This window comes from Phocoena sinus, chromosome 6 (assembly GCF_008692025.1).
Source record: "Phocoena sinus isolate mPhoSin1 chromosome 6, mPhoSin1.pri, whole genome shotgun sequence".
Lineage (NCBI taxonomy): Eukaryota > Metazoa > Chordata > Mammalia > Artiodactyla > Phocoenidae > Phocoena > Phocoena sinus.
In genome coordinates, this window is record NC_045768.1 from 24,594,855 (window position 1) to 24,610,154 (window position 15,300).

Consider the following 15,300-nt stretch of genomic DNA (forward strand, 5'->3'; position numbering starts at 1 on the left):
GCAGAGAATGTACTGGGGACTGTTCTAAAAAACTGAAGGTCCAATTATAAACTGCCCCACAGGAATATCACAGAACATGCTGGGCTCTGGAAGGGCTTCCCGGACCGTGAGGATCTTTATGTTCCTTCAGTTCCTTAGTTGGGTTAGAATGACCGGCATGGACCAGCTTCCCCCAAAACCACACTGCAGAACTGGCAACCTTTATCCTGCGCCCGTTCCAGACTCCAGTTGTATACCCTGCAGGTTGATGGAGAATCCAGTCTGGTTGGAGATGAGCATCTGCTGCTTGAAGTGTCTGGAGAATGGCTGTGGGTTGCATCCTCATGACCTTAGGGCTGGTAACCCAAGATAAATCTGCCCCCAGTTTTTTAAAGGGGGAAATCTATATAGCACCCATTCCCTGAAGAGTTTTTCCCTTAAGATACACATATCTTGCTCATAATACACCAGGTTTCATCAGCCAGTCACCATGATGGGTTGGTAAGAACTGGTATTGAGACATAAATAACTATTGGAACTAAAAGAAAGTACAGTTAAAGCAGGCGTCAGACATCTTCGTCAGCTCTTTCCAAGCCTTCAGAGTCACTGATCAACTGTGAAATGCACTCTGCTGCTTTGTGGGAGACTGAACCATTACAGCATACTTCCTGTTGGTGTTTATTGAAAGGGATCTTCTTATATGCCACAACAGCATTTACTCTATCTAATCTATCTTTATCCCATTCCCCCTTCCAAGCAGAGTTTAACAATACTGTAGTACCTAAAGTGGGGAATATACAAAATAAGGGACAGAATAATTTTAGAGGTAGTTTCTCCCCCAAATACTTAAGCAATCAACCTATAAAGCACATCTTTTTGGTCCATAATCATTCCCCCCTTCTCCCCTCCCCCGCCGCTGTTTTTTGGCAAATGGACATTTTAAGGCAGATGCTACATGCGTGAAGTTCTCATTGCGTGAGGAAATAGAGAAACACACTGTGGAGGGAAACGTGAGGATTGTTTAATACCGCAGGAGTGAAACGGCTGGCTCAGCTCTCTCTGTATGCGATGGGTGCTCACCCAGCAAAGCTGATGCATGGCCATCACAGAGACCGTGCTTCATCGGAGTTCAGAAGCACCTTCTGTAGAGGAAGAAAGGCCCGTGCTCCTCGTACTCAAAGCGGTGGACCCACAGTGGTTGGAAGCCCTGAAGCGATGCTAGGATGGAGCCACCCGTCCACACTGCAGTGTCTCTTTCGGGCAACACGTTTACCTGGGGGGTGTCATTAGGACACATGCTGTTCAGCTCCTTCTGCAGACGGTTAGGGAAACCTCTGAGCATGCTGCTCCCCCCACAGAGTAGGAGATTCCCCATGAGGTCTCGTTTGAGGGCGATGTCACACTTGTTAAGGCAGGACACCGTCTGGGTGTGGAGGCCCAGCTGCGTGGACTTGATCAGAGAAGGCTTGAAGAACATTTCTGAGCAGAGGAACCTTTCCTGGCACAGGTATATCTCCTGCCCATCCGGCAGGGTGTACTGGATCGTATGCTCAGTAGCTGGGACTTTCTTCTCTTCAGTGGGGTCCAGGGCCACAAAGCAGCATTTCTTCTTGATGTCCTCCACAATGCCCAGCTGGTCCTCAGTGAAGTGTTTCCCCAAATTGTTCATCAGGCCCATCAAGTAGGTTGTCAGGTCAGAACCCGCATAGTCCAGCCGTCCGGTGATGCTGGGCAAAGGATAGCCCTCGTAGATGGGAACTACGTAGGACACACCGTGGCCGACCTCCACAACCAGGCCGGAGGTCCTTCCATAGGAGTACATGGACAGGCGGGACTGGTAGGCGATATGCATTGCGGGAGTTTTGAATGTCTCAAACAGCATTTCAGCATACTTCTCTCTGTTGGTGTGTGGGCTCAGGGGTGGGTCTGAAACCAAGACCGCGTGCTCCTCTGGGGCAATCTTCATCTCTTGATGGAAGAGATAGTCCCAGATATCCTGCACTGTATCCCAGTCCACGATGATGCCATGTCGCAGAGGATTAATTAGCTTGAGACGAACCTCTGGGTTGACAAGCTCCTGCCCCACGAATGTCTCCTTGCGATTGTCCCCGGTTTTGGCCGTCTCCATGTAGGGTTTGCCCACTGTGGATGAGATCACGTGGGTGGGCTTTGGCAGCCCGGCAAAGCCACATTTACAGTAGCCCGTGCCAAGGTCCACGACCACTGCTTTGGTCAACTCTAGCTTGGACTTATTATTGACCACAGGTGATTTCGTAGGTTCTTTCGGCTCTGAATGGTTACGGCGAACCCACACTGCCCGCTTCGCCGGGCCGTCCTTTAAGGAGACAGTCTGGAAGGCCTGTGTCTGCAGGGAGGCCTGTTCACCCATTCTCTCGGAAGGCCCAGCCCCTATGATTGCCGCCCGTGGAGCCTACATGCTCTCAAGAGCTATTTTGCTCTCAGAAATTTCCTCAATCCCACAGGCCTCAAGGCCTGAAAGGCTTAGAGGGCAATTTGAGAATTTCCCCAGTGATGACATCACTGATTATGACATAATCCAGTGTCCCAGGTCTTTCAGGCTTACTGGGAACCTTTGTCCTGTGTTAGGGTAGATTTGAAAGCGTTTTTAAAGTGACTTACTTTTTTCTAAATTTTGTAATAAACGTGGTTTATCCAATCAATTAATATTTGAGTGCTTGCTATGTGCAAGGCAGGCAACCGTGAAAAAGAAAGACAAAAATCTATGCCCTTGTAGAGTTTACATTCTAGTCAGTGGGGATTGGGGAGAGACAGACAATAACCAAAATAAATATATGTTAGAAGATGTTAATGGCAAAAGAGAAAAGCAAAGCAGGGAAAGCTTGGGGGAGGGTGGCTGTGTTCATGTGCCATGTATTTTTCTCCCTGAGACGGTGACATTTGAGTGAGGACCTGAAGGAGATGAGGGAGAGTGCCACGTGTATATTGGGGAGCAGCAGGTGCAGACGATTGTGGGTTAGAGCAGGGTCTGCAAACTCAGGCCTGCAGCCTGGTTTTTTTTTTTTTTTTTTGCGGTGCGCGGTCCTCACACTGCTGTGGCCTCTCCCGTTGCGGAGCACAGGCTCCGGGTGTGCAGGCTCAGCGGCCATGGCTCACGGGCCCAGCCGCTCCGCGGCACGTGGGATCTTCCTGGACCGGGGCACGAACCCGTGTCCCCTGCATTGGCAGGCGGACTCTCAACCACTGCGCCACCAGGGAAGCCCTGCAGCCTGTTTTTTAAATAAAGTTTTATTGGATCACAGCCATGCTTATTCATTTACGTATTGTCTATATCTGCTTTTATGCTACAAGCTCAGAGTTGAGTCATTGCAATAAGTACTGTATGGCCTAAAAAGCTGAAAATGACTATCTGGCCCTTTACAGAAAAGGTTTGCTGCTTCCCAAGTCAGAGGATTCCAAGAAGACCAGTGTGGCTGCAGTGGAGAGAGCAAGGAAAAGTAGAGATGGAAGGGGTTGGGGAGGGAGAGCAGCTCAGGTTAGGCCTCATAGGCCATTAATAGGACTTTGGCTCTAACTCTGTGTGAGGTCAGAAAGCACTAGAGAATTTTGATCAGATAGTTGACACCATCTGATTTAGATTTTAGCAGGACCAATGGCTGCTATGGTGACCATGCCAAGCACTTCTGTCCAACTTATTTCTTGGGGCAACCTGCAGAGGAATTATTTTTGGACACGTATTTGCACACATACTCCTCCTTTGTCCAGGTCATTGGGTTGACAATGAAATTAGACCCTACAGTCCCACTGATGAGAACACTGAGGCTCTTGGGTACATAGCCCACCCAAGGATATCCAGCCAGCAGTGCCAAGTTCTGCTGACTGCAACTTCTTCCCAGAGGTGTCCCTTGATGCGACCCAACATGTGTCTCTGAGGCTGCTTCGCCGCTGTATCACATGCCATCTCTGAAGCTGGGCCTGTTGGTGCTGACACCCGCTGCTCTCAAAGTGCCCAGGATCCATCCTTATGTTATGCAGCGCCGTGCTCTTATTAAAGAGGCAGTCACTACAATGGTGGGCTTTCTCCTTTAAGGAAGTTACTGGGGATGCTCTTTACTCCTTTTGGGGTATGAGAGAAGAAAAGGACCAAGTCCAGTTTCATGAGCCTTGTGACTATGTGATAGGGGCACCTTCTTGGTTCAATGGGTAGAGGAGGAGATGGTATTGAATTTTGAAAGAAGAATAAGAAAGTACTTTTCTCTAAGCCTGGCTGCCTGGGAAATAGCTTATTTACCTCTGCTTTTCAGGGGTTTGCATGGCCAACTTGGATTGTCTGACTTTATTTCAGGAGAACTTGTATGACAAGCAAAGGTGTATTTAGTTTAGAATCATCCATTTTCTTTCTCCTCAACCCACCTCTTGATTTCTGAGAAATATGCAGCTGCTTAGTACATTTTTACTGCCCTGGAGTCCTGTAAGAGCCTATATTAGTTTCCTATTGAGACAGTAACAAATTACCACAAATTTAATGGCTTAAAACACAAATTTATTATCCTGCAATTCTGGAGGTTAGAAGCCCACAGTCAGTCTTAGTGGGCTAAAATCAAGGTCTTAGCAGGGCCTCGTTCCTTCTGGAGGCTCTAAGGGATAATCCTCTTTCAGCCCTTGGATGCTGCCTACCTTCCTTGGCTTGTGGCCCCTTCCTTCATCTTCAAAGACCTCTCAGACTTCTGCTTCCATTGTCATATCTCCTTATCTGAACTTGACCCTCCTGTCTCCCTCTTCTTAAGAGACTTCTGATTACTTTGGGCCCACCTGGATAATCAAGGGTTGTTAATCTCCCCATTGCAAGCTTCTTAGCTCACACCTGCAAAGTCCCTTTTACCATGAAAGGTAACATATTCACAGGTTCCAGGAATTCAGATGTGGATATCTTTGGGGGACCATTACTCACCCTCTGTCACTCAACCTGTGCATATCACTTCACTAAGACACTCAGAGCCTGACATGCTCTGTTTCACAGGCTCCTCCCCCACTGCCCATTCTTGCTGTCCTTGGCGCTTTCTATCATAGGTGGGAGAGGTGCTGTGCTAGCTTAAGGCCAATTGCTCCATCTAGCCTGTAACGTCCATGGGCACAGGGACTCTCAGGGTCCATCCCCACATCCTTCAGGCTAAAGCCAATGGTCACATTTCACTCCTTCTACTTCACCTCTCAGGATTTTGCATACTTGGATGCTGTCTCCTAATGGAAACCCTTTTCCCCTTAGCTTTCACGTCACCCTTTGTGACCCTTCTCTCTGGGTCAGCACACAGTGGTATCAGTGATGGAAGGATATAGAGACTGTTGGCACACTGCACCCAAAACCTCCACTGCCTGGCACCCACAACCCTGCAAACCTGTCACCAGCCATTTAAGGCATATGTGGGCTCCTGGGGGTCTCTGTTGAGGTCCCTCTAGGTAGAGACACTCTATGTTGCTCATGCTTTCTTAGGCAGTATTTTCTCATGGGATAACACCTACTTTTGCTCCTCTGGCCCAAGACCAGAAATACCATGAGATCTTTCTTGAAAGCAATGCTGAGGCTCTCCCCTAACGTGGAAAAAGAAAACATGAAAAAATTAGACCAAGAAACACATTTCTCCCTGAGGTGGTATCCTTGCTCCTAGCTTTGTTTTTTGGGACACCACCCACCCTTGATCTTTGGAGGAAAGGTGAACCAGGTCCTGTAATTTTAGCAGCTAAGGAGGGAAGAAAGAGAATCTAGAAAGGAAAAGGCCAAAGTACATTTCTTTTCACGAACGCAGATTCCTAGATCCCACCCCCACTTTACTGAATCTGCATGTTTCGAGCCTAAGACTGTTGAGACCTAGGAATCCAACTCTTCAATATGTTGACCTTTGGGAATCTCTGAGTCAAGCTCCCAGCAAAGAAAAGAATTCCATGTTAAACAGACATGAGCCTCATTCCCAAAGCTCAGCCCTCAGTGTGATAACCCCAATACTAAGACTAACCAGTCTCCCTGAGGTGGAAGGGAAAGGAGCTGTCTTCAGAAGGTGGAGATACTCTACCGAGGACTAAATCTAGATCATTTCTCTTTCCCGAGCTCCATAATCCGCAGCCTAGTGGCCTCTGGACATCTCTAAGTCAGCACGCCCCAAATGGAACTCATTGCCTTCCCCTGTATAACCGCTCTTGCCCCTGTATCCTCTGTCTATACATGAGGAGCCCTACCATCCACCTAGATGCTCAAGCCTGAAACCTGGAGGCAGCGGATAGGGATCAATCTGATGAGGGGATATAGCACTATCAAAATCAGGTTCGACTAACATTTTGAGTAGTTTGCCCAAGCTCATACAGATTACAATAATGGAGCTAGATTTGAACTCAGGTCTTCTGAGTCCAGTTCCTTACTCCTCTTTCTATTCTGTACTGTCTTTCCACAAGGAGTGGAAGAAGAGGAGGCTTAGGGGGTCCACGTGCATTGCCTTTAAATAGCCTAAGTGTTGTCACATGGAAGAATTAGCTTGCCTTGCACAATGTCAAAAGTAGACCCAAGACCAATTAATGGTTTCTTCAGAGAGGTACAGATATCAATCCAATGTGAGGAAAAGTTTGTCCCTCATGGCTGTCCATGCCAGATCAAGTGTCTAGTCCTCAGGTTCTGTGATTTTGAGATACCACCAGTGGAACTTGGTGGTGCTCATAACTGAAATCCTTATAATGTTGTTTCCCACATAATCCAGTTCCCTAGTGCCATGTTCCAAGAGACAATTCAGCAAACAGAAATTCCCATGAGTTCTTTATTAACATTCTTATATGTTCCACAGCAGTATTTCTTATGTCTTAAAAAGCCCTCTTTTCTTTCTTATCAATGTCACCTAATCCTTCAACTACTTCTGCTCTTATTAAGTTTCCCAGAAAACTTCCTTAGCCCCAGTTGTTTCTCTTCCCCTTTTCCTCCTGTTTCTTTACCAAAGCCCTAATCTGTCTTTTGTTTTAGAGGGGGGACAGTTTGGCACAGAGGACCCTAGGGGAACCTAATGAATTTGTTTGTTCTGTATGACAGGCCATCTTTGCTTGGGCAGAGGAAAGGGATTCATCCTTCCCTCTTCCTCCCTCCCCACATCTAATCTTCTGATGTAAGTGCAATGCTTGAGGCTAGAGATGTCACAGAAGCCTATGAGAAAGGGTCTCAAATGCTAGACTAGAAGCTTGGATTGAATTGAGGACAGTTGAGAACCAACCAATTAGATTAGATTCTACTTTCTGAATTTCTTTAGAACCTGTCCCTTCCTTTTTTCCACACTATCACAGCCCTAGTTTAGGCCACCTTCAAGTCTTACAAAAATTTCTTCAACATCCTCCTTTTAGATCTCAGAGTCTTGTCCCTCCATATTACAGCTAAACATGAATCTTTCTAAGATTTTGTCCTGGAAACCAAATCTGACCACTCCCCACTTAAAGGCTTCATTGGCTCCCCAGCTGTGGTCAGGTTAATCTAAGCCCTTACCTCTAGAATTTGGGGTCCTCCCTAGTTGCCCCCATGACTGCCGTATCCTGATGTATTTTTCCAAACACCTTAACTACTGCAAGCTCCCCACCATGCCTCCCTCTGAGTGTTTGATCAGGCTGTGCTCTCTGCTTGGGATGGCTTTCCCTCCTCTTAGCTACCTGACAAGTATCCACTTATCTTTCAGTACTCTACATAGGCAGCACCTCTCTGGAGAAGCTTCTGACTCCCTCCCTCCTTTGTGCACCTCTGTTCTCCCAATAGACGTCCACCTGCAAACTCCTCTGCATCCATTCATCTTCTTCCCAACTAGACTGGGCACTGCTTGTGGCCAGGTTTCTATCATCAGGGCCTACACACTCTTCAAGGTGACCTGGTACATTGGATTTGGAGGAACTTGGGTTAAAGTACAAACACTACAAGAGCTGTTTGCTCTTGGGCAAGTCATTTGCGTTCTGAGCCTTGATTTCCTTAGCTCTGTCTACCTCCCAAGATGCTGTGAAGTGTCACGTGAGGTGCCTGCTACAGTGTTTGGCTTACTGTAGGGGCTCAAATATTTATCACTCTCTTGGCCAAGAAGCTGAGGAGGAAGAGGTGTTCAGCTAGTGAACGGGGGATCAGGAGTGAGGATATAAGGGGAGGGAGCAGAAACCTCTGAGACCCAAGTGTGGTTGGATTTCTAAAACTGTGCTGGCCACCTGCTCCGTCTGGGAGCAAAGTCGCGTTAGGCCGATGGGGGTGGGGCTGATAGGTCAAGGGCCTGCCAAGGCCAAGCCCTCCCTGGGCTGCTGGACTGGACCAGCCTGTGGTGACATCACAATCCTGAGGGGTTGCCAAGGAACTGCTGGAGGTGGACCCTCTTATTTCTCCCCATGGAGCTCTAGGATGTGGATGTGAGAAAGGTGAGCAAGGAAGGCAAATGGCGACAAGGAACAGCCCTAGCCCCAAGCCCACGGGCACGGCTCAGGGGGACCCTGGAGAGGCAGGCACGCTGCCAGGTCCTGAGGCTGGCATCCGGGACACAAGTTCATCCACTCAGCTGAAGATGAAGCCCAAGAAGGTGCGTAAGATCAAGGCACTCATCATTGACCTGGGCTCCCAGTACTGTAAGTGTGGCTATGCGGGTGAGCCGAGGCCCACCTACTTCATCTCCTCCACTGTGGGCAAGCGCTGCTCGGAGGCGGCTGATGCTGGTGACACCCGCAAGGAGATCTACGTGGGCCACGAGCTGCTCAACATGGAGGGGCCTCTGAAGCTGATTAACCCACTAAAATACGGCATCGTGGTGGACTGGGACTGCGTCCAGAACATCTGGGAGTACATCTTCCACACAGCCATGAAGATCTTCCCCGAGGAGCATGCCGTGCTGGTCTCCGACCCCCCACTCAGCCCCACCAGCAACCGCGAGAAGTATGCAGAGCTCATGTTCGAGACCTTTGGCATCCCTGCCATGCACGTGACATCCCAGTCGTTGCTGTCCATCTACTCCTATGGCAAGACCTCCGGGCTGGTGGTGGAGAGTGGGCACGGCGTCTCACACGTGGTGCCCATCTCCGAGGGCAATGTGCTACCAGGCCTGACGAGTCGTGCCGACTATGCCGGCAGCAACCTCACCAGCTACCTGCTGCAGCTGCTCAACGACGCCGGCCACAAGTTCACGGACGACCACCTGCACATCATCGAGCACATCAAGAAGACGTGCTGCTACTCGGCACTCAAGCCAGAGGAGGAGCTTGGCCGGTGCCTGGAGGATCTGCGTGTAGACTATGAGCTCCCCGACGGCAAGCTCATCACCATCGGCCAAGAGCGCTTTCAGTGCGCCGAGATGCTCTTCAAGCCCACCTTGGTGGGCAGCGACCAGCCTGGTCTCCCCGAGCTCACGGCCGCCTGCCTGAACCACTGCCAGGAGGCGGGCTTCAAGGAGGAGATGGCAGCCAACGTGCTGCTGTGTGGCGGCTGCACCATGCTGGAAGGCTTCCCAGAGCGCTTCCAGCGGGAGCTGAGCCTCCTCTGCCCCGGGGACAGCCCCGCAGTGGCTGCTGCTCCCGAGAGGAAGACCTCCGTGTGGACCGGCGGCTCCATCCTGGCCTCCCTGCAGGCCTTCCAGCAGCTTTGGGTCAGCAAGGAAGAGTTCGAGGAGCGGGGCAGTGAAGCCATCTACAGCAAGTGCTGAGCAGTGGTGTCTCTACAGTCCAGGCCCGTGGGCAGGCAGCCACAGACCGCTCTGTACACAGTTACAGAATTTCACATAAAATTTTAGGATGCAGTGGCTCTTGTGTGGTCTGGATTTCTTGCTCTAGTGTGATAGCAGAAGGTCGTGGGGAGTTGGGTTTAGACATATCAGCACCTTCTGCTCTGCTGGGTCGGGAGCAGCAGGGGGGTGGGGGAGGTTCACTGGCCCCTCCCCCTCTGCTCTCCCCATGAGGGCAACATCATCATAGAGCCCAGAATGTGGCTTCCTGTTCTATTAGCTCTTCAAGGTTCAAAATCCAATCCAACAGACACTCATACTGCTTGCTCACCCATGGACCAAGGGGGAAACAAAAGCTCAGATTAAGGGACTAGCTTGGGTCACATAGTTAAGTGGTGGGTGAGAGACTCACAACTAAGTGTGTGATTTCCATCTCCTGTTTCTGCCCCTGATGGTCACCTGCCCGTAGCTTTGTCACTGCTTGACTGCCTCACTAGCCAGCCCTCACTGCCTGCCCCCTTCAAAGGAACAGCCCATGGGTGTCTCCTGAGTGGGAGGGACCATTTCTACCCATCGGTGGCCCTCTCCCTTTAGACACCTGCCAAAGTTGCAGCTATTTTTAGAGTCACAAAAAGCCACTGAATCCGGAGGCTGTTAGAGAAACCAGAGACCATTTAGAAATCATGTGGTTCTCTCCCTCCTGTAGAGTTGGGGAAACTGAGGACCAGGATGGAGGGGGCCATGTCAGTGGTTGAGCCTAGGTCTCCTGACCCAGGTCATGATTATTTCTAGAAGGACAAACATGGTTACTTCAGTTTGGAATGCTATAGCAAAATACCGCAGATGGGGTGGCTTATAAACCACAGATCTATTTCTTACAGTTCTGGAGGCTGGAGGCCAAGATCAGGGTGCCAGCATGGGCAGGTTCTGGTGAAGGCCTTCTTCCGGGTTACAAACTCCTGACATCTGGCTGTGCTCTCACTTGGTGGATGAGATGAGGCCTCATCTCTGGGGCCTCTTCTATAAAGGCAGTAATCCCATTCATGAAGGCTCTGGCCCCCCAAAAGTCACCTTCCAAAGGTCTCCACTAATACCATTACTTTGGTTCGGTTTTCAACATATGAATTTGGAGGGAGGGGTGGGGGATTGGGAGGGTGGAAGCAAACATTCCATCTATAGCAATGGTTCTTAATGGTTAGCAACCATTAAGCACTTACCAAGCATCTACTATGGGTGAGGCCCAGAGCTGGAGACAGAAATGGCCAGAATGTGGCCCTTCCCTTGGGATTACACACAGCTAGTAGGGGATCCAGTGGACAGCCACGTTGGTGGCTGAGCTCAGTGTTCCTGGGGGTGGGAAGGAGGAGGTGGTGTAGTGGAAAGCTGCAAATGGAGAAGGAAGTGCTAGGCGAGGTGACCACTTAGTAGCTTTAGGGCTGAGGGAGAAGCCATCGAGTCTTGTGAGATTTCAGCTGGTGAATGACTGACTGCCTAGAAGAGGGTGGTTCCTGCCTCTTCTCCTCCCCCACCTCCTGATGGGGTCCATGACCAGGGGCCCATGAGCAGTTGTCTGTGAAATCAGACATTGGTGAGCTGTGTAATCTGATGGGCTGTCAAATATCTGTGAGCCAACTCTTACCTTAGACAAAGAGTCCTGATTTGGGGGCAATCTGTGAGGCTGCCTCTGTCCCTGGCCTTGTGCGAGAGCTGCAGCTTTGGGAAAGAACCAGACAAGGTCTTTATCCCCTAACGTCTTGCCATCTAGCCCTCCCTGTTGCCTAGAATTGGGTTTCTAGCCTGGAGTTTGAGTTCCTCTGGAGCTGACAGGGCCTTGGTGCTATGCAGGAACCTGGGCTCTTTCCTGTAGAGAGAGTTGCAGACTGGAGGACTAGAGGCTGATGGTGCCAGTAGACACATTTTTTTTGGCCAGAACAGTGTATAAATTTTTTTCTGCAATGTGAATTCTTTCAGTGGGGCCTATATTCTTGTGTTGCCAAAGTCTCTACCACTTTGATGTCTTCACATATACCTGCTGCTTCAACATAACTTTTGTTGTATTAGCCAGCATTCTTTTCTGTTGCTTGCAACCCAAGAACGTTTGCTTAATACTTATCCTAAATACCTGATGAGTTATGGAGAGGGAAATGGAGGCTTATAGAGGGGAAAGTGATGTGCCCCAAATCACACAGGCAGTAAATTAGTGCTGTATGTGAACGTTCTTCCACACGCTCGTCTTGACCATCTCTGAAAACCATGCCTATGTCTACCTCCCCGCCTCCACAATCCTTTCTTCCTCACTCCCCACATTCTCAGCAACTCCTCCTGTCTCCACAGTCACAGCTTCAGCGCCCTCATCTCCCGGTCCTCTCCTCTAAAAGCATCCCTGTGTGGCCGATGGTATGAAAACACGAATCACTTAATCTCTGGTGACTCTTATAATTAAAATATTAAGACCAACATTTCATTTATTTCCCAACAGAAAAGCTACTACACGTGAAGAATTTTTGTCACAGTATTAGAGAATGTCAGATAACACATTCACACTTTAGAGTGCAAACCTAAGCGTGTCAATTGGCCGCTGTTCTATATTCTCTTGTTTAGGTATTTGTCCCCGAGGTTAAACTTGAGCTTCTTAAGGGCAGGAACTTGGACTTCCTCATCCTGGTTTTCTCTGGGCCCAGTGCAGAGAAATGGCATGGGGTGGGTGTTTAGTACATGCCAATGGAAATGACTTACTCCCAGTCAGTGAGGTAGAAGTTACAAGTATCTTTCCGCATTTTACAGGTGAGGACCCTGAAGCTTGTAGAAGTTAAGAATCTTGTCCAAGTTTACTCACCTGGTAAATCACAGTCTTGTGCTAAATCAAAGTTTTGTGATTCCAAAATGCCTCTCTGCCCTTATCTCCTTTCTGCAAATTTTCAGTCTCTTTTATAAGAAAAAGAATATGTGTAAAAGATTCCTTTCAAGTAATAAACAACAAATATGATGTAATTTCATAATTATCCCAAGGCATAAAAGTTAAGAATGCCAGTCTTTTAGCAAAGGAGAGACAACTTGCTTGAGACTTCCAGAGACATAAGTAAGCAAGTATTAGAGTGACATCATGTGGTAAAGTCCTACTAGTTAGACATGGCAAGAGGCCTGTTATCCTCACTGCCTGTCTGGGCAGCCTGATCTCTCTCCCCAAAGTGTATTACCAAGTTTGTCCTAAGAATTATCTGCATAAGGTGGGTTTAAGCAGTTCGCTTCATTATAATACAAACCGTTAATGGTGTTTTATTTGATAAGTGTTTTTTTGTTTTTTTTTAATCCTACATTTTCTTGTAATGTAGTGGTTCTTAACCAGTGGGGACAGGGAGTGTGGGGTATTGGTGATGCTGGAGCTAGCTCTTAATGGCTTGTGACAGCCCATTGTTAATGTCAGGAATTTTGCAAGCCAGTTAAACCATGTTGGTAGCTTGAAATTGTCCAAGGAAGTATTGCTTTTTTTTTTTTGCGAGTAGGCATTCCTGTGTCTTTCAAGGGGATTTAGTTCATGTATAATGCAGATGCATATTGCACACTAAAGAGGAGGGGGTAGTGGCTCAAACGGCAGATAAAAATTTCACGTTAAATTTTTCTTGCCCTGCCTCAAAAATAATTTTGCTTCCTCATGAAGACGCAGCTCTATAAGGTCAGAATGCCTTTTACCACCTGTCCAAGCTCCACTCACCTTCAAGGCCCAGCCCAATGCCCCTTCCCACCACTGTGGCCTTGCACACCAGCCTTGGCTTTATCACCTGCCCAACTCAGCAGAGAGGACAGACTGTGTCTTTTCCATTTCTGTGTCATGGCTCAGGGTAGGTGCCCCGGGGAAAGTATGCTCTATGTATTGCTCAGAGGCTCCTTAATTTGTATTTGCTTGTCCTGGACTTTTTGCTGTTTCCTCCCAGAACTCTGCAGAATTTCTAGGGTTCTCAGCCTTCAACCTGGCTGCCTGTCGGAATCATCTGGGGAGCTTTTAAGAAAGACCCATGCCCAACTTCAGTCCCAGTTAAATCAGAATGTGTGGGGTGGAGTGGAAGCACCAGTGTGATCTCACAGGCCGCCAGTGATTCTGATGTGGGAACCACGGCTCTAGGGAAGCCTCAGGCCCCACCTAGTCTTTCATTTTCACAGGCAGAAATGCCATAACTTTCAGGCAGCACTAGGTCTAGAAAAATGTTCTTTTCCTGAGATGGAACCTGAGAATCTGCCAATTTTCTGAGCCTTTAACATTCCAGAGACCACTGCATGGCTTCTGAAAGGAGTTTCACCCCTCCTGGCTTCTGCATTTGCATAAATATGTAGAATAATAATTAGGATCTAAATAAGTCATAGAAGAAGCAATAGGACTATGCTTAGTGAGTTCTGGGAAAGTCAGGCCAGAAAGCAGTGCTTTATGGATGACCCTTGAGCAATTGCAGAGAGTCACTTCTGTGGTTTCAGGCAGGAAGCGTCCAGCAGAGAAAACCGTGAGGATGGGAACTAGATCAGCAAGACCTAGCATGAATGTAACCCCTCAACCACAACCTTGAGAAGCACCCCTCCCTCATTTTTATGGCCAAATAGATGGATATGGGGTTGAATTCTGCCAGGATCCCTTTCTCCCCCATCACTAAAACAAAGGTAGCTTGGTACATTTCCATAGCTCAAAGCACTTTCTTCATCTTCTTGTGGCTTGAGAGGACCAGGCCTTTCCTCTACTTCTCACCCTGGTGTGTGCATGCATACCTGCATATACACAAACCAGTATGTGTACATGTACATGCATGTACACAGAGCATGCAGTCTCCTTAGAGGAATTTATTTCTTTGCGAAGGGGGGCATTAAAATGGAGGGTAAAGTTCTTGTCTTGGTCTTGTGGTTCTCAGATTTTGTTGCTTATTAGAGTCACTTGAGGAGCTTTCAAAATTCCTGATGCCGAGGACTTCCGGCTCATGGAGTCACCTATTCTCTCAGGTCCTCCCTCTTACAACTGAAGGCCCCTGGACACTGACAGAGATTCTCTCCTTGACCAAACTCTAGCCAGGGTCCCCTGAGCCCTTTCTTAACTAAGCCTCAACCTTGGCCTATAAAGACTGGAAAAAACACTAAATAGTTTCTAACAGCTCAAGGCTGCATCCATAGGATGACCCTATGCCTCCTTAGAATGTCTGTCTGAGAAAATTCAAGGATGCCCAAAGAACTTACTGTTTGTTCAAGCCAACACCCGAAGGAGATAGGCTCCCTGTCTCCCAGCCTCTGCGGGAGGGTAGGAGCCTAATTTCAGTAAGTGTTAGTTGGTTAACCCAGATGGGTTTCACAGAGACCAACCCTTACTTCCTGCTTTTTTGTATTTTTTCACTTCTCTGACTCTCCTAAGCCCCTGCTTGACTCCCTCCCTATGCCTTCATTCTCCCTTTAAAATGCAGTCATCTTGTGACTTCCCTGATGGCACAGTGGTTAAGAATCCGTCTCCCAAAGCAGGGGACATGGGTTCGAGCCTTGGTCTGGGAAGATCCCACATGCCGCAGAGCAACTAAGCCCATGTACCACAGTGACTGAGCCTGGGCTCTAGAGCCCTCGAGCCACAACTACTGAGCCCACGTGCTGCAACTACTGAAGCCCGCATGCCTAGAGC

General features: G+C 48.6%; 2 protein-coding genes across 2 annotated transcripts; one reads left to right on the forward strand and one right to left on the reverse strand.

Moving 5' to 3' along the window:
* Positions 1-1,108: 1,108 nt before the first annotated feature.
* On the reverse strand, positions 1,109-2,425 carry ACTL7A (actin like 7A). The gene is given in 1 exon segment (XM_032636152.1): positions 1,109-2,425. A coding segment is annotated over 1 exon segment (1,308 nt). The 5' UTR covers positions 2,417-2,425.
* Positions 2,426-8,336: 5,911 nt separating this feature from the next.
* Positions 8,337-9,737, forward strand: ACTL7B (actin like 7B). The gene has a single exon (XM_032635949.1). It carries the CDS (start codon positions 8,388-8,390, stop codon positions 9,639-9,641), a length of 1,254 nt encoding a protein of 417 aa, XP_032491840.1. The 5' UTR covers positions 8,337-8,387; the 3' UTR covers positions 9,642-9,737.
* Positions 9,738-15,300: the final 5,563 nt, after the last annotated feature.

What these genes read in the sequence shown, in the direction of transcription:
- ACTL7B (XM_032635949.1), top strand. Translation starts at nt 8,388, where the DNA reads ATGGCGACAAGGAACAGCCCTAGCCCCAAGCCCACGGGCACGGCTCAG.